The sequence below is a fragment of the Pseudonaja textilis genome, chromosome 2, assembly GCF_049901715.1.
Source record: "Pseudonaja textilis isolate UNSWEBS1 chromosome 2, rPseTex1.2, whole genome shotgun sequence".
NCBI lineage: Eukaryota > Metazoa > Chordata > Lepidosauria > Squamata > Elapidae > Pseudonaja > Pseudonaja textilis.
In genome coordinates this window covers 8,887,242-8,907,626 of record NC_141991.1, presented here as the reverse complement: position 1 = coordinate 8,907,626, position 20,385 = coordinate 8,887,242, and the positions used below count along the sequence as shown (strand labels likewise).

Genomic DNA, 20,385 nt, shown 5'->3' with positions numbered 1-20,385 from the left:
ACCAACCAATAGAATATATGCTCTTGCCATAGGAACAGGAAGCTCAAGGGCAAGGCCTAAGAGAGGGTATAAATAACTCTCACTCTCTCTGGTCAGCTGCCCAGGATCTCAAACCCATTTGGTCCTGTAAATTATCTTTCCAATCAGCCTCCATGTTTCCAGTGTCTTGCTCCCCACTTGGAACTGAACCAGATGAGAATTTCTTCCAACAATCCATAGAGCACTAACATTATTTAAGACCATGTTATCAGAAGAACCACGTAGCTTTTTAATACATGATAATTGCTGATTGATAAGGTACTGTTTTCAGGCCATATTATGGGCTGTTTTCAGGCTGTTTCAGGCTGAAAATCAAGTGGGGGGCGGGGCCAGCCAGTGGTGGGATTTGCCAGTTTGCCGAACTGTGCAGAATCTTAACTACCGGTTCACGTGAATTGGTGTGAACCGGCAGCAGTCCACCTCTGGTGTGGAAATAATGGATTCCTGATGGGGTATGGAGATAATGGATCCTTGCTGGTTCTTCTAGATTACTTTCAATACCATCAATCAATGGTTGGGATGTGATTTAGATATGATCCTTGATCAGAAAATATACGCCTAGTCCTACCATTTGTTTAGTGATGGTTGAAGTTACAATGGCACTGAAAAACTTGCACCCAGTCCTCCTACTTATGACTGTTGCAGCATCCCCACGATCAGAAGTGTTGGCAACTGGCATGCATTTATGAATGGCTCTAGGATCCCAGGGTCATGTGATTGCCATTTGTGACTTTCCCAGCTGGCTTCCCAATAAGCAACATCAATGCGGGAAGCTGGATTTGCTTAATGACTGAATGATTCATTTAACAACTGAAGTGATTTGCTTAACCATGGCCAAAAATGTCATAAAATTGGGCACGACTCACTTAACAACTGCCTTCTTAGAAACAGAAATGCTGTTCCTAACTGTTGTCATATGTTGAGGACTATGTCAGCTTCGAAATGGATTGGACGTATGGCAGCCATTTTCTTAATTTCTCAGCTTGACACACTTTGTGGGGAGGAGGAAGCTCTGGAATGTCAGTTCAGAAATCAAAAACTGACTATCTCATGGGAACCAAGGTCATTGTCAGGGTTCCAAGTAACAATTCCAACCAAGCAAGATTCCGAGATGAGTGATTCCTCAGAGCTATACTTTATTAGAGATGTCATATTGGCACATCTGGGAAAACCCGAATCTGAAAGTCCCCTGGGTTTTCTCCACCCAAAGGAAAATCAAAGTCCCTTCCCCTGCACCCATATGTCCATTACATGGCCCAATCAATCTACCATCCCAACTGGAGATGTCTCCCAGGCATGCCTCTCCAGTTGCAGGCTGAACATCCTTGATGGAGAAAGGAATGTTGTTGTGACTATGCAAACTCCTGCCCAATTTCCCACATTAAACCTCAGCTCTAAATATGCCAGCCCCAATGTTTAGGGCTGACTGTCATCCTACTGTCAGGGGTCCAAGTAATACATCCATTGCAAGTGTTGAAAGTTCAAACCCGCCCCTCTCCTAGAAAGATGAAATATTTTAGGATATACTAAAAAGGCAGAATGTTTCCTCTAAAACAGAAGTAGAAAACAAAAAGGCAGAAACTGACCCTCCCACACACCTTTGTTAATGGGCCATTAAGGCCTGGCCAGTCTATTCAACACAACAAAGATCTACCTTCTTCAGGCAGAGCCATTGAATTGCCCTTCACTGCATCACCCACCAAGTTTCAACAAAACTTAGCACACAGACAACCTACAAAGCTAGCTATGACCTCTGACAGCAACCAGTCAGAATACTCTTCATGCTCCAGAAGTTCAAAGCCTAGAGAGGGCATAAAACCCAGGCACTCTCAGCATCTCTCTCCTTTTCTTCACCCAAGAGCTCCAAGGCATGTGATCCTGTCCACCATTTAGCCATCTTTCCAAACAGCCTCCAGGAATCCAGTGCCTTTTTCCCCACTTGGAACTGAACCCAGAAGAATATTTCTTCCAACAAAACTCTGAGGCAGGTGGATTCCTCAAAGAATAGCTTTATTAGAAATAATCATATTGGCACATATCTGAGAGGCCCCTTGGTTTTCACCTAATTAAAAGTAAATGTTTTTTTCCTCTACCAAAAGCAATCAATCATATGGCCCAATCAAGGCAGCATCTGCTGCTCTGGTAACCTCCTTCCTCCGTCCAGGTCCCTGGTTCCCAAGCGAAAGTATTTTATTTTGACTACACAAACCATCTTTAATCCCCCCCATCCCTCGCAGTGTGGCATCACTCCAAGATGACTCCAGCCATCTTGATCAGCTTCAGGGTTGACACCTACCAGGTGCTGGCCAGAGACTGCAAGAGGTTACCAAGGAGATTCTAGAATACCTAATTGGATAGTGTGACCTGTGACAAGGAGGGAGGGAGCTGTCTGATCCTTAATTATACTGAAAGCGCAGGAAATAGCCAGAGCTGGCTTTGCATTTCAAACGTGCTGAAATGATCTACTCAATAAAGCAATTATTTGAGGAAGCTGAAGTCTCAGAGTTGCTGGATTGGTTGGGTTCATTACTTGGAACCTTGGCAAACTACTTATAAAAGATGGTGCTTGAAAAATATGAATTGATATGAAACCTCTGGCTCTGTGATAGCTCTCACTTCCATTCTTCTTTATGCCACTTAATGAACATGACTCCTTTGCTTCATATGACAATTCATTCTTTTTATTATGGAAAACTAACATATATAAGAAGCATTGGGTATATTTTAGAAATGTAAAACACACACATGCACACACATAAAGACACAAATTATATCCCAAGAAGAATTACTTAAATATGATCTAAGCACAAATGGGATGTCATGCCCCTGTTGGAATCTGATTCTGAGGGGGAGGTTGAGCAGCTGACAGGGAGTGGGAGTGTAGCTCTGGTGGCTGTGGAAGAAACTGGAGAAGGGCACAGTCTGGCTGGGCATTCAGAGGAAGACCCAGGGCCACCCCCTCTTCATCCTAGGGCACATAGGGAGGAACAGCAAAGGGAACAACCTAAGTTGCATGGTTTATGGAGGAGGAAAGGGCCCTGACCCCCTTCATTGGCTGTAGCTGGGAAAACTGTTTTAAAAGGCAAACTATGCACAGCAAAGTTGCTGGAAGCAAAGCATGAATTATCTTTGTTTGTCTGGGTTCTGGCGTCCTCCTAATTGTGTGTGTTTCGTTCGGGGGTTGAAGATGGTGAGACACTGATTGGTAATATGGTCAATTATTTAATATGAATGACTGATTTTAGAGAACACTCTTGAAGTATTCTTATGTAAGGATCGCTTTTCTATTTTACTTTTATCATTAAATGCTCCTTCGTATTCAGATCAGGCCTTAGTATAATAATGTAACACTTGGGGAAGAAGATGCAGCCCAGCAGCCCAGCACTGGAGGCCAAGTTGGAGAAGACCTGCACAGCCACCATGTACTTCCCCTTGGTGCTCAGGTAGGCTGGCACGAAGGACACCCAAACACTGCAGAAGATCAGCATGCTGAAGGTGATCAACTTGGCTTCGTTGAAGGATCCAGGCAGCTTCCTAGCCAGGAAAGCCACCACAAAGCAGATGGCAGCCAGGAAGCCCATGTAGCCGAGAGCTCCATAGAACATGGCAAGAGAGCCTTCGTTGCACAGCAGGAAGATTTCTCCTGGCTGAGAGTTCTTATCAGAGTCCGGAAATGGGGGATGCAGCCCTAACCAAGAGCAGCACAGAACAATTTGGACACTAGAACAGACAAGAATGAGACTGTTGGTGAAGCTCTTCCCCAACCATCTCCTTATCTGGTTCCCTGGCTTTGTTGCCAGGAAAGCCAGCACCACCATGATTGTTTTGGCCAAGACAGAAGATACAGCAATTGAGAAGATGACGCTGAAGGCTGTTTGTCGGAGGAGACAGGTGGCTTTGCTTGGCTGGCCAATGAAGAGGAAGGAGGACAAGAAAGAAAACAGAAGAGAGACAAGGAGGACATAAGAGAGGTCCCGGTTGTTGGCTTTGACGATGGGAGTTTCTAGGAATTTAATGAAGATCCCTAACACAAAGCCAGTCATTAAGGACAAGAAGAGGGAAATAGAAGCTAAGATGATCCCCAAATGTCCTTGATAGCTCAGAAAATTTATAATTTTAGGGATACATTGATCTCGGTCTTCATTCGGATACTCATCTTCTGGACATTTGGTGCATTCCTCTGCATCTGAAAAAAGGAAAAACAGTATCCCTCTTACAACTTATTATTTAAAATTTGCTCACGATTGAGGGTGAAGGTTCATTCTCTTGTTAGGTTGGTTTCTGAATGTTTCATTACCAGGCCAGGTAACCCCTTCAGCGGAGTTTAAGGGAAACTAATCATTCATGATTGTTTTGGGTAAAGATGATTTTCAAGAGCCAGAAAATGCATGTTTCTGGGTATGTAGGACTGTTGCAGTGAGTAATATGATCAGTGCTCATCAACCAGTGGGCTGGGGACTACTGGTGGTCTGTGAGAAAATTTTGGTGGTCTGCAGAGAAATGTCACCCCCAAAACAATTAATCCAGGCTATGCAGAAACACAAAGCTGTGCCACCCACATGGCCCATGGGAACACAAGGCTTGCATCCCTTGCATTGCGAACAACACGAGGTCATGAGGGGAGGAGGGAAAGGACAGAAGGGGGGAACTTGCCCCACTTGCCCCAGGCACCTGGCATGGCCACCAGGCTGCTTCTTTCTGCTTCTTTCTTCTTCTGCTTTTGGCTGCACGCAAGGAAAGCAGCAAAAGTCTTTCTTTCTCTCCCCCAAACTCCACCAGAAATGAGTCTTTGGGACCCTGCAAGGCATCCTGCTCCAAGAAGTTGTGCCATTCTCGCAGACTTCTGCTTCCTTGCATGAAGCCAAAAGTCTCTCTCCCCCTGAGAACTGAGCTAGAGATCCCAAATAAAGAAAGATTGGTAGGAAAACGGGGTGGGGGATTTTCCTGCAGACTTTTGGGGTGATTTTCCCAGGGTCTCTTCTGCTTCTGCTTTTTCTGCAGAGACCCAGGGAAAATCCCCCCAAAAGTCTGCAGGAAAATCCCCCACCCTGTTTTCCTACCAATCAATCTTTCTTTATTTGGGATCACAGGATACTCTTTCTCCTCTCTCTCTCTCTGTCTCTCTCTCTCCCCCTCTCCCCACTTCCTGAGAACAGAGCTGAAAAGCAGGTTAGGTGTGTGTGTGTGTGTGTGTGTGTGTGAGAGAGAGAGAGAGAGAGAGAGAGAGAGAAAGAGAGAGAGAGAACATCACCATCAGCCCTTCAAGGTTGGATCAGATCTCTCTCCCTCTCCCTCTCTCTCTCTCTCTCCCATCAATGTCAACAAACCACCACCACTCAAACTTCATATTAGTGGTCCGCGGGATTTAAAATTATGAGTTTGGTGGCCCCTGAGGTCCAAAAGGTTGGTGACCCCTGGTATGGATGAAGATTGGAAAACTTTGAATCTCACAGTTACCTTTTCTCATAGTTTGCTGTGTTGATATTAAGGTGATATTTCCCCTATTTATTCCAACACTGTAGACAAGTAACCTCAGACCTGCTAATCTTAGATTTTTCCCATGCTTGGGAAAAATGCCTGGCATTTTTCCATGGTTTTCCATGGTTGCTTTTACAATCATTTTTTAATCTGTTCATTCAACTGATCATATGATTGCTAAGTATATCCATTCTTCTAAATGGGCATTTTTTGGCAGAAAATGCAAAAACATGATGCAAAATGTGATCATGTGACCAGAGGATCCTTCAGCTGATTATAAACACGAGTCAGTTGCCAAGTGTTTAAAATGCAGTTGTGTGACTGATGGGCAACATAGAGTTTTATAATGGCTGAAGTGCATTACAGGCTATAAAATACCATTTCCAAGATTGTCATAACTTGACAGTCATTAAAGAATGTCTACTGGTACTTTCTCACTGAAAACTGTCTGGGTAAGCCCATTTTCCCCCCCACTAAAGTCTCCTTACCTTCTTGAGTAGACATTGTCCCCTTTGCACAAGGAACACAATCGTAGCAACAAACAGGTTCGCTTTCACGGGCCACCTTGATGTATCCGGGCCGGCAATTTTCCACACACTGGGAAGGTGGGAAAGTCTACACACACAAAGAGGAAAGTGAACCAGGGCTCAGTTCTCTATAGAACTTAGACTTAGAATAACTTTGTTGTCACTTTAAATGTACACTAATCGGGAAACATTAAAATGAAGTTTCATTGCATACAGCTCCCAAAGGGTCACCACTTCCACTATACACTACATAAACATCATCTTCTTTTACTGACCCCATAATACCTTGTGGGGTGGAGTTTGGGCAACTAAATGGAGCTGAGTGTTTACTGGCCAGATGCCCTTCCTGTCACCAATGTGGAGTTGTTGTTTTCAGCAGATACATCAGTGGTAGGATTCAAAAAATTGTTACTACTGGTTCTGGGGGCGTGGCTTGGTGGGCATGGTGTGGGTTGGTGGGTGTGGCAGGGGAAGGATACTGTAAAATCTCCATTCCCTCCCCACCCCACTAACCTGCTTTCCAGCTCCATTCTCCTGTGTAGGGCAACCAAAGAAGACACAGCCGATCAGCTGGAACTCAGGAGGCAGGGAATAGATGGAGTGGAGCCAGTCAGAGGTGGCATTTGCCGGTTCTCCGAGCTACTCAAAATTTCTGCTACTGCTTCTCCACAACTGGTCGGAACCTGCTGAATACCCACCTCTGAGATATGTTGTGCCCAGAGAGACAAATATCTGTCTCTACCTAGGATTGAACTCACAGCCTCCTGATTGTGAGGTGAGGTCTCCACCTCTAGGCCACCCCACCATGACAAAATAAATAAATAAATATGCATATACCCACATATATTATATGACACAGAAAAAAAACGTAGTCTAGTTCAGATACTTACATGTACATGGCGAGAAAAATAAATCTGGCAAGTTTACCAGACAGATGGCCTAGGGGACAAAATCTGTTATAGAATCTGGTAATCCTGCTTGGAAGAACAGATTCAAAAGTGGAGAGGATTAAAAAAAATCTCTCTTGCACCAGGATCACCAAATGGGGATTTTGTGAATAATTTTATGCTGCATAAAAGTCTTTCATGCTCAGGGATGGAGTTCTACCAGTATGGACTGGTTTGGGCGAACCGGATATTAAATTCACATCTGGTTCACTGAACCACTAGTTGAACTGACCAGCTGGCCCTGCCCGCCCCTCCCTGTCCCTCCCCTCCTCGGAGTCTCCATACAGCCCATTTTGGATGCAGGTAAGGGCAGCGTCAGTGATGAGGCTCCGAGAGGGTGAAAAATGGGCCGAACTGGAAATTCTGGAAGTCTGGAAATGGGTCTGTTTCCAGCTTCCAGAGGCCAGGGGAGGGCATTTTTGCCTTCCCGGAGGCCTGAGGGAAGCCTCCAGACCAGAGGTGGGATTCTACCAGTTCGCACCTATTCACTAGAACCGGTTGTTAACATTCTAAGCAGTTTGGAGAAATGGTTGTTAGAAGAAATTACTGGCCTAATCCTGTAAGGAAGGCAGGAAGAAAACATTCTGGTCTTGCTTACAGAAATTGCCTCCCCGTTAACCCTTATTACATTCTTGGCAGGACTAGACTTCCTGTCTCAGGAACTTCTCTGGAGTTATTTTTCCCTCCTTTGCTGGTACTTTGCTTGTGTGGAGTGACCATTCAAAGTTACAATGGCACTGAAAAAAGTGACTTATGACCATTTTTCACACTTACGACTATTGCAGCACCCCCACAATAATGAGAGGCCTGGCAAGGAGATGCGTGCCTCGATGTGAGTGATATTGAGTTGGCCACACCCAGCCAATAACATGACCACCAAGCCATGTCCACCCAGTCACATGACCACCAAGCCACACCCACCACATAAGCCATGCCTACAGAACCAGTTGTTAAAAAATTTGCTCCAGACCCTGGTGAAGGTGAAAAATGGCTGAACCAGAAGTTCTGGTAGGCCACGCCCACCCAGCAACTGGGAAGTGAACCAGTTGCTGGGATTTTTGAATCCCACTCCTGCTCATGCTGCACTATTTCTTTGCTGGCCCAAGAAGCGGAGCTTTAAAAAATGCCGTCTATCTTATTGAAAAGTGTGCACTTATTTGACCCTGACTAATAATGAAAACAGCTGCTTGGAAGATCTACTGATATTCTTCACAGACCAGCATACAGTGAAACGAAGCAATTAAATGTCCCTACCTTGTTGCGCCAATTCAATTCCTCAATCCCATCCTGGCTTATAGTAAATTTGAAGTTTTCAGCTCCTTGGCTTTCCAGCGTTGCAAATTTGACTATGGTCATGGTCTCGTTGGAGAGGACGACCCAATTAATTATGTCAAAGTCAGCTGTTAGGACTCCCTTCTCATCCAAACGTACCCCTTCCATGGAAGAATTGTGAAACTTGGAGCTCTGAAGGAGCAGATGAAGCTAAAGTGGAAGAGAAAACTGCAGCCTGTAGAAAACACGAAGTAACATTTCTTATCTCAGCCGCCCATTTCATAATCGCATCTTTTACAGTTCAGGGATTATTCTAGGCATCTGCTAGACATATTAATATATTTAATGTGACCATTCAAAGTGACAATGGCACAGAAAAAGTGTTGGGGTTAGCTGGCAGCAGGTGCGGATGGCTGAGGAGAGCCAGGACTCAGATAAGGGGCCAGGACCATTAGGGAGTGGGCTGCTTCAGAGATTGTGGGGGCTGGCAGAAGCAATGAGGAGCTTTCCAAGGAGTCTTTGCCAAGTGCGTGTGCACACAGGATTGCTTGCAGGAAAGAGCAGCTGCAACAGCACAGGCAACTTAGGAGTAAGGCTGCAAGGTAATGGCCCCTCCTTCAAGAAGATAAAAGGCAGCTGTGAAACAAATGTTCTTTGCAGGAAGCAAAGACATTTTGAAACTCAGCCTCGTGGACATTACAGTATCTTAAGTATCTTAAGATCCATCTACCATTTCCTGTTTTAGACATCTTATAATAATTTTGATACTTTTTATAATTTTATAAATATCATTTTTATACATGTTTATACTTATAGCTATTATCTTGTAAGTGATTGACAAATCAAATCAAATAAAAAATAATAATTTCATTTCAAAAGATATGCCATAAGTAAGCTGTATCAAACAAACAAAAATCTTATCTCTCTTTGTCTATAAATTGCTTTAAAAGCAAAAAAATGTCAGTGGCCTTTATACATAAATAACCCCAATATACTAAATGAAGCTAATATAAAATCTTCATTTTACAGTAAAATATCTTTTAAAAGGTATTATTTAGAATTGAAATGCATACACGTGCTTGCGAGTTAATCTGAAGACACACTCAAGACATATATATGTAAAAAATATATAAAGAGGACGCATATATCAAATATCGAAAATATATGGTTCTGCCTAGCCAACTTTGCCTAATGTAGAAATGAAACAGGGTCAATGCTGTAAGAAGTTAGATGGATGATCACTATGAAGTCACATTTTGTAGGCAAAATTGAGAAGTTGGGACAAAAGGCAAGGCCACCTGTAATGGGCAGGAAGAATAATCTTGAAGAAGAAAGAGAGACGCAGCCAAGATGATGTTCAGATAAAAGCAATTTGAATCTGGGCCAGAAATGTAACCTGAGAAAGCATCTCAAATTTGAGTCTCCCAAAGTATTTTGCCAGAAAAATACAGTAAAGGGAATGTATATTTAATATTACATGTTTTGAAGTAGCAAGAACTGTATTTGCACAACATTGGAAAAAATGTGGAAACTCCTTCAGATGAAAATATAATTTAAAAAATATTAGCATGTGTGGAAAGGGATAGTTTAACATGAAAGATAAAGGGCAGAGAAAACAGATTTTTTTAAAACTTGGGGTTTGTTTTACCAATGGTTTGATAATAAAAGTAGAAATTAGTAGTGGGAAGAATATTATTATATACAGTACAAGTAAAGAATCTTGTTATTATGCGTAGGTAAAATGACCCAGACAATACACAGCATATTGAATACTTATGTATGTTAAAGAAAAATGTATAAATAAAATAAAAAACTCGAGTTTCCCTATTTCTCATGAAGATAAAGAAAGAGAAGGAATATGTTCAGATTTCTATTGCTATAATCATAAAATATACCTAACATTAACATTTATAATCTGTCTTAAATGGCTGACATCATTTCTGAGCTTCAAGAAAATTGCAGCGTGTCCAGCACCCTCTAAGGCTTGACTGTCTGAACAAAAGCCACGATATAGATCTAATAAAAAATAAATTTGACCTGTTGCAAGCTCTTCCAGGGTCCAATAAAGATAAAAATTTCGCAAGGGAGCAACAGTAAATAGGAAAGGATAACAGTAAAAACAGTGATAGCAGTAAGAGAGAGAGTGTGTCTGGACTGTAAGAAATCCAACTCCATTCAAGTTATAAGTTTCTAGCCACAACTCTCAGAGAAAATAAAATTGATTTATTAGGAGTGGCCATGTTGGTGTTAGCTGGATGTAGCCAATACTAAAATTTAAGGACAGTTCACAGACGGTCTCAGGAAAAATAGGCTCTTGGGTAACTTGGATCATTCATTTCCCCCTTGACCTTGGTATTCCCCCCACCGCCTGGATGTATATTCTCCAATGGGACACATCCATAGTCAAGAGTCATCAATCATGCTCTCCAGTAATATTGTTACACTCTGACAACTTTGGGTTGCCAGGGCGATTAACTAGGCACTTAAGGAATGCACTGTTTTCCCCCACTCTCTTTTTCTAGCAGCTAAAAACATAAAAAGGAATGTCTTTTTAGTTGACAGAGAGTCAAAAGATGGACTAAGTTTTCAAAATGGCTGTCAAGAAGGAATTGGATAATGGATTCTAGGTACAAGAGGGAAAATACCTGCCATGGTTCCAATGTTGGAACTCCTCTTCTGTTCCCATGCTTCACCTCCATCTTTTTGAATCTGGATGAATAGGCAGCATCTAAAGAACGGGCAACAGCCCAGATAGTATCATGAATGTAGAACCTGTCTATAGACAAGATTGTTTCAATCTCCTCTTCAGTCAGAGTGTCCATTTGCTCTTTCTCCACGCATCTTTTCCATTCTTTCACGGAGAAGGGCTGTTTTGTATAATTACAATTGAACGCCCGACTCACAAATCGCTTAATAGCAAAATAAGGGACCTCAAAACCAAAATTCATTCCATCGTGGGACTGGATCAGGAAAGAGAAAAGCCCGTGGAAGTACTGGAAAGATAGTTCGTTATTGAGCAATGGCAATGAGACATCCCACAAGGCTGTGATGATCAAGACTTTGCCTATGATGGGCTGGATCAAGCTTTCAGCTGTTTTGTGAACCAGATATAATCCTTGAAGGAAGGAGCTCATCTCAGCACAGTAAACAAGGGCATTCACTTGACTCCATCTCTGGAACAGAGCAGCCTTAATGACCATATAGCTGGCTTCCTCAGAAAAACTTTGTTCTATAACAACACAAATGCCGCTCTTGAGAAGCATTGGACGCAGAGTCTTCATGGCTCTCTCTCCGGTGTTGGTATCTGGAGCAAGGAGCCCTACCAAAGTCCACCTGAGATACAGAAGCAGTTTGACAATCCCTGGATAGTGTGCTTCTTCTTTTGGGACCATGTGGTAGAAAAAAGGGAAGAGTGTTTTATCACTGAAAACTTGTGAAACAAAAGTGTAGCTGATCTGAAACAGAAAGAAAAAAGTTAGTGTTTCAGCAAGTGGAACGCCAAAATAATGAAGAATAGAGTATAGTAGAGTAGAGTAGAGTAGAGTAGAGTAGAGTAGAGTAGAGTAGAGTAGAATCAGTGGTGGGATTCTACCGATTTGCACTGGTTCTGGAGAACTAGTAGTTCCAGTGAGCAGTTGGCCCTGCTCACCTGCTCCTGCCCTTTCCTGTCCTATATTTCCCTGTTTTTTAGCTGAGCTGGTTTGCGTGGCACAGTGAATTGCCGCGCGTCAGCTGTTTTACTGACCAACGCTGACATAGTAGGTAAGTTTTTAAGCTTAAAATGGGCACTGCTTAAAATGGGCACTGCTCACTGTTTTTGAACACTGCTGCATGCATGATCACCAAACTGGTTGTTAAACCGGTTGCATCCCACTATGGAATGGAATGGAATGGAAAGGAAAGGAAAGGAAAGGAAAGGAAAGGAAAGGAAAGGAAAGGAAAGGAAAGGAAAGGAAAGGAAAGGAAAGGAAAGGAGTGAAATGGAACAGAACAGAATGGACAGAATAGAATTCTTTATTGGCCAAGTGTGATTGGACACACAAGGAATTTATCTCCAGTGCATAAGCTCTCAGTGTACACACATACAACAACAAAGTGATAGGTCAGAAGGTCATAGATCATAGTTACAATCATTAATCATAAGATACAACTAGAGAGCATTTCACTGAGGCTGCCATTGGTGGTTCCATCTTTAATGGAAAATCAAAATAATAATAAATTGTCAGTTCTATTAAAGAGGATCCTTAGGAGAAGTTCATGGTTCTTTGATTAAGCTGATAATATTTTTTGCTTGCTTTGCTTGCTTTTCTCAGAGATGGCAGATCTTTCCATTAGATTCTGATGAATAGTCATTTTTCAAGGAGCCAACATAGGCTTCTAATCTAGGCTGGAAAGTTAGTACATCAATATACAGTTTGACCATCAAATTGCTCTGTCACAATGGAAAGAAAAGAGAAAGAAGTCCAAATAGATCATAGTCCCTGAAGGCCCTACCTGTGGGATTTTGTAGGTGCCCAGCATGGTTGAAATCTGGATGGAGATGTCAGAGTTGGCCCCTTCAAGGAGAGCCAAGAGGTTTCTATGTTTTCCACATCTATAATTTGGGACATTGGTCTGTCCAGTTGAAAGTTGGTCCAACAAAGCATCTGATGTTCTGATCTTGTTGAAATAGTTGTCATGGATATTGTAGCCCAGGGTGATATTAGGTAAAATCTTGGGATCCCGGTTGATCTCCCGAACAGCAAAGTAGAAGGAGAGGATGTTCCAATGTTCTGTATGTCCTTTCCTGCAGATGTATGTGAAACGCATTGTTAATGTTCCAGGTAACAACCTCCAGAGAAAAAGATTCTGAGAATATCATCTTCCCAAAGATCCATTTCATTAGAGATGTCATATTGGCACATCTGGAGAAAACCCCAAATCTGAAAGTTCCAGGTTTTCCCTAGAAAACTCAAAATCCAACCCCTGCACCCAATAGTTCATCACATGGTCCAACCATTACTTGGTTCCAACTAGAGACTATCCCCAGTCATTCCCCTCCAGGTGCAGAGTAACATGTCCTTGACTTTCTGAGAAAGGAATGTCGTTGTGGCAAATTGTGAGATTATGATAAAAATAAAACAACAGACTATGATAATCAGAATCCGTAATAGGCTTTATTTGATATTGCAATATCGACCCCTGATCTCCCAGACCGCAATTTGAGAGAAAGTAGACAACCCCTTCCAGTAAATACAACCTTATATAGGATTATCACATTTAGAAGATTACATAACACTTCCTGATTGGCATACATAGAAATTACAGAGAATCTCATAAGAAATCCATGGAAATCACCCAACTTTCTCCACTTTTACATTATCCTGTTTTCTACTTAAAAGATTACACAAGAGATCATTAATAACTCTTATAATGTCAAGGAGACCCTTCATGCGTCTCAGACCAAGCCAAGGACATAATATTTTGCAATCTTACTGAGCATTAGCAGAATAACAAGTTATATAAATGTCCTGATCTCTAAAAGTTCAGATTAAGAACAAACGTGGAGTTTGTCCTGCTCATCCTCAGGTGTATAAGGTAAATTTCCACATATAACGCAAATTTTCCACCGCTCCTTGAAATCCCCCCCCTCCTGAATTCCCAGGCACTGAATGTTGGCAGCCCAGAAGCCTCAAAGAAAACTGGCCTCCAAACTGACACATGTGACTTCAGTAACAAAAATAATCCCCCAAAGCCCCCTGCCTCTTCTCCTGCCATGCTTCCCCCAACCGTGAGTCATGGCTACGTTTAGTACCATCAATCTTAGGGTACTGGCTACATAAATCTTGCTTTCTTTTTATTTGGATAGTAACCGGCACAACCAGGGAATCCCGAATTCTGGGCTGCACCCATCATCACATCACATAGCCCAATCTCTACCTGCTTCTTCTGCCAGCTTTGGAAGCCATATTTTATTCTTTAAAATCTTAAGGAAGGTAGACATCCATTTCATGTTAAACATGGTGCCAATGCACATCATAGAATCGTTGAATTCTTACTCTGATAGAATTCTGGAGTTCCAAAGCAAATAATCCAACTTCTTCTCATAAAGATCTACTAGCCACAAAGGAAACCAGTATCCAGGAAAAGTAGATCTCCAGCTCTAGTTTAAATGGCTCTAAGAAGGTGCCCAAACGAGAGCCTCTGAGGTATTTCAGTATATACAAGCAGTCCTTGACTTACAAACAATTCATTTGGTGACTGTTTGAAGTTATTGTTTTGACCAAGGCTTCCTGAAACCATAATTAAGATCACGCTTAGTTAAAATAACTCTTGTTTTATTTCAACGCTGGGAATTATGTTCATTCCCAGCCTGTAATGAGTCCCAAACAGTCCCTCGAGATAAGCACTCACCTTTCTCTCCTTTGAATTGCTGCCAACAATTAAAATGCCAAATGAACTATAAAAAAACCAATCGAAGTACAAAATCCTCACAGAGCTTCAAAGGATTAATCTGAACAGAACGAATAACATTGCTTCCTGCAAAGGTTTCTGTCCCTTTGCACTTCTTTTATACCTAATGGGAGGGGCAATCACCTCCAAGCCTTACTCCCGAGTTGTCCCTTTTGTCTTAACTGTTCTTGCCTTCTGGCAGCTCTGTGCACGCATGCACTGGGAACAGGCTCCCCTTGTTCCTCTGCCTCGCTGCTTTCAGACTCTGGAGGCTCCGGAGTCAGCACACAACTCCCAGATGGTCCTGGCCCCATCTCTGCCTTGGATGCAGGACCCTCATCTGAGTCCTCTCCAGACTCCAAGACTGGTCCCCGTTCTTTCCCACTGTCCAATTCCACTGCCATCTGCACAGGCTGCTGGTGAACCATAACAGTTACAATGGCACTGAAAAAAGGAACTTATCTCTGTTTCTCACAGTTGTGACCTTTGTAACATCCCCGCAATCACGGGATCAAAATCCAGGTGCTTGGCAACTGGTTCATACTTATGACGGTTGCTGTGTCCCAAGCTCATGTGATTCCCCAGTTTTGCGACCTTCTGACAAGCAAAGTCACTGTGGGAAGCCAGATTCACTTATCAACTGCATTTATTTATGGAACAATTGCAGTCAGATAAGTTTGTAAAAGAGGGCAAAATTCATTTACCAAATGTCTCAGTTAACAACAGAAATTTTGGGCTCAGTTGTTTAGTTTAGTTAGTTTACTTTATTGTCATTGCACCTCATACAACAAAATCAAACACCATCTTCAGTGCACATCATGACCATGAAAATAAACACCATCACACATCCTTCACCCTCCACACATTGAACCGAAAATCTCCAACACTGCACCAACACTGCCTGCACTATATAGCAGAATTCAAAAGAGCTACTGCCCTGGTCCTAAGTCAAGGAATACTAGTATTATATTTATTTACTTTTTAAAGAATTTTTTAAATTTTATATTTACAATAATTCCATCTTTCATTTCAACAGTGTGTCAACTGGGTACATAGGTCTTGTGCTAACAATTATAGTTAATACTTTTCTTACCAATATAACAACGATCACATTTTTTTATAACTTATTTAATATATCTAATTTTTTTTAACAATCTTAACTTATCGAAGAGCAACCAGGATGATTAGGGGACTGGAGAATAAAACATATGAAGAACAGTTACAGGAACTGGGCTTGGCTAGTCTAGTGAAGAGAAGGTCCAGGGGAGACATGATAGCAGTCTTCCAATATTTGAGGGGCTGCCTCAGAGAGGAAGGGGTCAAGTTGTTTTCTAAAGTACCTGTAGGCCAGACAAGGAGTAATGGATGGAAACTGAACAAGGAGAGATTCAACCTGGAAATAAGGAGAAACTTTCTGACAGTGAGAACAATCAACCAATGGAACAGTTTGCCTTTGGAAGTTGTGGGAGCACCATCACTTGAGACTTTCAAGAAGAGGTTGGACTGCCATTTGTCAGAAATAGTATAGGGTCTCCTGCTTGGGCAGGGGGTTGGACTAGATGACCTACAAGGTCCCTTCCAACTCTTATTATCTGTTATCTGTTATTGCTCTATATATTCATCTGGTCCATTTTAATTTGTTTTATTTTCCAACCATTGATAAAATAAATCCCATACCCATATAATATTCCGTTTCTTCTTTTTCTTTAATTACCAATGTTAACCTATTCATTTCTGCACATTCAAATATTTTCTCAATTCCTTTTCCCTCTATCGGTATCTTATTGCTTTTCCAATTCTGAGCAAATATAATTCTGGCTGCTTTTAATAAAATAGAGGAATACCTGTATACAACCACGGAAGCTGGATCTGTGTCAGAGTACATCATCTACAAACCTTCTCTCTAAATTGATGATCTTGTAACTGCTTCTTTGGATGAAGAAAAAGACCCACCTTCCACCCTAGAATACAGCCTACACAAAGATTCCCTTTCAGTTCCAAAATATGTTCTCCTAGCGTTTTAATCTTCAGAATGAATTTCCACCTTCCATTATTTTGTGTCAACTGTGGAGACTGTAGCAATAGCTCTTAGACTCATATACCACTTCACCACTTTTACAGCCCTCTCTAAGTGGTTTTACAGAGGCAGCCTATCACCCCCAACTAACCTTAGTACACAAAATTGTCTGCTACAATGTCCTACCTGTCAATTACTAATTCAGCTTCAATACATGGGCAAACAATAGATACAAACTCGAAGTAAACTAATTGCTCCAAACTCAATTGCAGAAAATACAACTTCAGCAACAGAGTGGTCAATGCCTGGAACTCACTATCTGACTTTGTTGTCACATCCTCAAACCCCCCAAACCTTAACCTTAAACTGTCTAGCGTGGACCTCACCCCGTTCCTAAGAGGTCTGTAAGAGGGCATGCATAACCGCACCAGAGTGCCTACCGTCCCTGTCCTACTGTTCCCATTTATCTGTACTCATTTATTATGTATATACTTACACCTGTTTATATGTTACGTTTATATGATATGTTCATACTTATACTTGTTTTCTTATAGATGCTTGACAAGCTAAATAAATAAATAAATAAATAAATAACAATCTGGATCCTCATTTTACCCACCTCAGAAAAGATGGAAGGCTGAGTCAACCTTGAGCCTGGTGAGATTCGATCTGCCAAATTGCAGGCAGCCGATAGTCAGCAGAAGTAGCCTGTAGCTATTGAGATGGCAATTATCCCATTCAACTTTATCCCAAAGGTGTTTTTTTTTTTTTTCAAGAGGCAACTGGACTTTCTGGATGGAGTTCTGGATTTTGGGGAGCCCATATATGCGTAGGGGGGGGGGCTTCCCCAGAGTAAAAGAGGGTAATATTGTGGCTTGCCAATGGCATTGCCTTTTAGTAGGGGTTGCAAGAAATCAATGGCCTTTTTCTTGTCACTACTGGTGGAGTCTTTCGTCAGAGTTTCTTATGTAGCAGTGTCCTTCAGTAGATTGTTCACCTTGGTCTTGCAGTCATCTGTGTTCAGGATGACTATGCCTCTTCCTTTATCCGCTGGCAGGATGGGGATTTTTGGGTTTCTTCCCAGAGATACCACTATCCAGTTGCCTCTTGAAATGAACAGACAAACAAAAGAGCATCTTTGGGACCACCATAACTGGATGACTGAGAATCTCCATAGACCTTCAACTTTATCTACCCTTGAATGCGCGATCACTGTCTATTCGGAGTGTTCTGCAAAGCAGGTACTATCTAAAGAGCATTGAATGAGATCCAGGGCTTGAGATCTGCTGGAAGCTCCTTTACACAGAATGAGGAGACATTTTTGCAGTAGTGCTAGGGAAGTTGAGACCAAAACCAAGGAACTGATATTTCAAGAAGTCAGACAGATTACCTGAGAACAAATGTTTAAATGCGAGAGAGAGATTCCAGACTTCTATTTTGGCACCTTACTTTAACAATTCAAAAGAAGTCAGTGTGGGAAGGCTACAGCTTTAGAAATCAGCCAAGTGGAATTGGCCACAGATAGATAGATAGATAGATAGATAGATAGATAGATAGATAGATAGATAGATAGATAGATAGATAGATAGATAGATAGATATAAATCTGTGGCCAATTCCACTTGGCTGATTCCATTTGGCTGATATATGATAGATGGATGGATGGATGGATGGATAGATAGGTAATAGATAGATAGATAATAGATAGACAATAGATACAGATAATAGATATTAGATAAATAGATGATAGATAGATAGATAGATAGATAGATAGATAGATAGATAGATAGATAGATAGAAGATAGATTAGATAGATAATAGATAGATAATAGATAGATAGATTAGATAGATAGATAGACGGATGATAGATGATAGATAGATAGATAGATAGATAGATAGATAGATAGATAGATAGATAGAATTCTTTATTGTCCAAGTGTGATTAGCCACACAAGAAATTTGTGTTTGATGTATATGATCTCAGTGTACATAAAAAAGATACATTAGTCAAGAATCATAAGGTGCAACACTTAATGATAATGATAGGATACAAATAATCAATCAAATCATACTAGGAAACAGCCAATAAAAATCGTAAGGATACAAGCAGCTAGGTTACAGTCATACAGGGTGACTTACAAGAAAAATTTAACTGTTGGAGTTGTGTTGAAACTGTGTTGTAGAAACCAAGCTTTGGTGGCTGAGATCAGCCCACCAATGAGAAACTCTCCTGGCCTGTAGTGATTCGATATCTCTACTTCATCTCTTGCCAACGTTAAGGAGCATTTGGCTGGAAATATCCCAGAGATTTTACTGGGCAACAACAGCAGCAGTAGAAGCAGGAGGATCATTTTTGGCCTGTCCGGTTAGGCTTTTAGCATTGTGAAAGCTTTTTAATTTGAAAGCTAGAAGAAGAGTGAGAACAAGAACAAGACAAATGCTCTACTGTAAGACTTCACGCTTCAAACGGTTTTCCAAATACAGAGAGAGCCCAGATGAAGCATTGCATCTAAAAGGGATGAGAATGCATTGGCCAGCATAGCCCCGGCCTCTTGTTAGCCTTATCCCAAGTCCTTTGTTGCAGTGGGGACATTTATTTACCCAGCATTTCTGATGCAAAATAGTATTAATGTTGCTGCTGTAGCTGATGTTTATGTCAATGGCAATCCTTGGAGTCCCTGGAGAAAGACAGAGTGAGGAAAATAACAGGCAAATGACCATGGTGTTCATAATAATAGGGAGAAGTACCGTGTCTCCTCTGAGAACTCCTGAACTCTTGTTGTAGCTTGAAACACAGAGATATAATTGGAGAAATTTAGTGTCCAAAATGATGGGATCCCTTTCCGTTGTCAGAGTTCCCACTAGCAAACTCCAAACCAATAAACTTCAAAAGAAACTTTTCCTCAGAGTTCTATTTTAGAAATTTGGGTTTCAAATTTCTTAACAACCGGTTCTGTGGACGGGGCCTAATTTGTGGGCATGGCTTGGTGGTCATGTGACGGGGTGGGTGTGGCTTGCTGACTGGGTATGGTTTGGTGGTCATGTGACTAGCTGGGCATGGTTTATATGTAAATATTATAAATATTTATGTAAATATTGAATTTTTTATTAAAAAAGAGCAACTTTTACCCAAAATCAGGCTAAGCACACACTTAGTCCAAATAACTCTTGTTTTATTTCAACACTGAGAATTATGTTCATTCCCAGCCCTGCAATGTGTCCCAAACAGTCCCTCGAGATAAGCATCCACCTTTCTCTCCTTTGAATTGCTGCCACCAACTAAAGTGCCAAATGAACTATAAAAAAACAAAACGGAGTACAAAATCCACACAGAGCTTCAAGTTTTAATCTGAACAGAGTGAATGACTTTGCTTCCTGCAAAGGTTTCTCTACCTTTGTACTTCCTTTATACCTTAGGGGAGGGGCAATCGCCTCCAAGCCTTACTCCCGAGTCACCCCTTTTGTCTTAACTGCTCTTGCCTTTTGGCAGCTCTGCACATATGCGCAGTGGGAACAGGCTCCCCTTATTCCTCTGCCTTGCTGCTGCCAGATTCTGGAGGCTCCGGAGTCAGCACATAACTCCCAGATGATCCTGGCCCCATCTCTGCATCGGATGCAGGACCCTTGTCCAAGTCCTCCCCAGACTCCCGGAGTGGTCCCTGTTCTTCCCCACT

The 20,385-nt window shown here is 41.7% G+C and overlaps 3 protein-coding genes across 3 annotated transcripts in view; all 3 read right to left on the bottom strand.

The window, feature by feature from the left end:
- Positions 1-20,385, bottom strand: part of LOC113450704 (uncharacterized) — a 503,870-nt gene that overhangs the window by 441,273 nt on the left and 42,212 nt on the right. The window lies entirely within an intron of this gene.
- LOC113450703 (vomeronasal type-2 receptor 26-like) lies at positions 2,651-8,498 on the bottom strand. The gene is made up of 3 exons (XM_026721989.2): positions 8,246-8,498; positions 6,006-6,132; positions 2,651-4,225 (listed from the first exon to the last, which is right to left on the bottom strand). The coding sequence occupies exons 1-3, from the start codon at positions 8,429-8,431 to the stop codon at positions 3,324-3,326; spliced, it is 1,215 nt and encodes a 404-aa protein (XP_026577774.2). The 5' UTR covers positions 8,432-8,498; the 3' UTR covers positions 2,651-3,323.
- LOC148126674 (vomeronasal type-2 receptor 26-like) lies at positions 10,511-13,072 on the bottom strand. Its single transcript, XM_087923055.1, has 3 exons — positions 12,758-13,072; positions 11,148-11,718; positions 10,511-10,530 (listed from the first exon to the last, which is right to left on the bottom strand). The coding sequence occupies exons 1-3, from the start codon at positions 13,070-13,072 to the stop codon at positions 10,511-10,513; spliced, it is 906 nt and encodes a 301-aa protein (XP_087779181.1).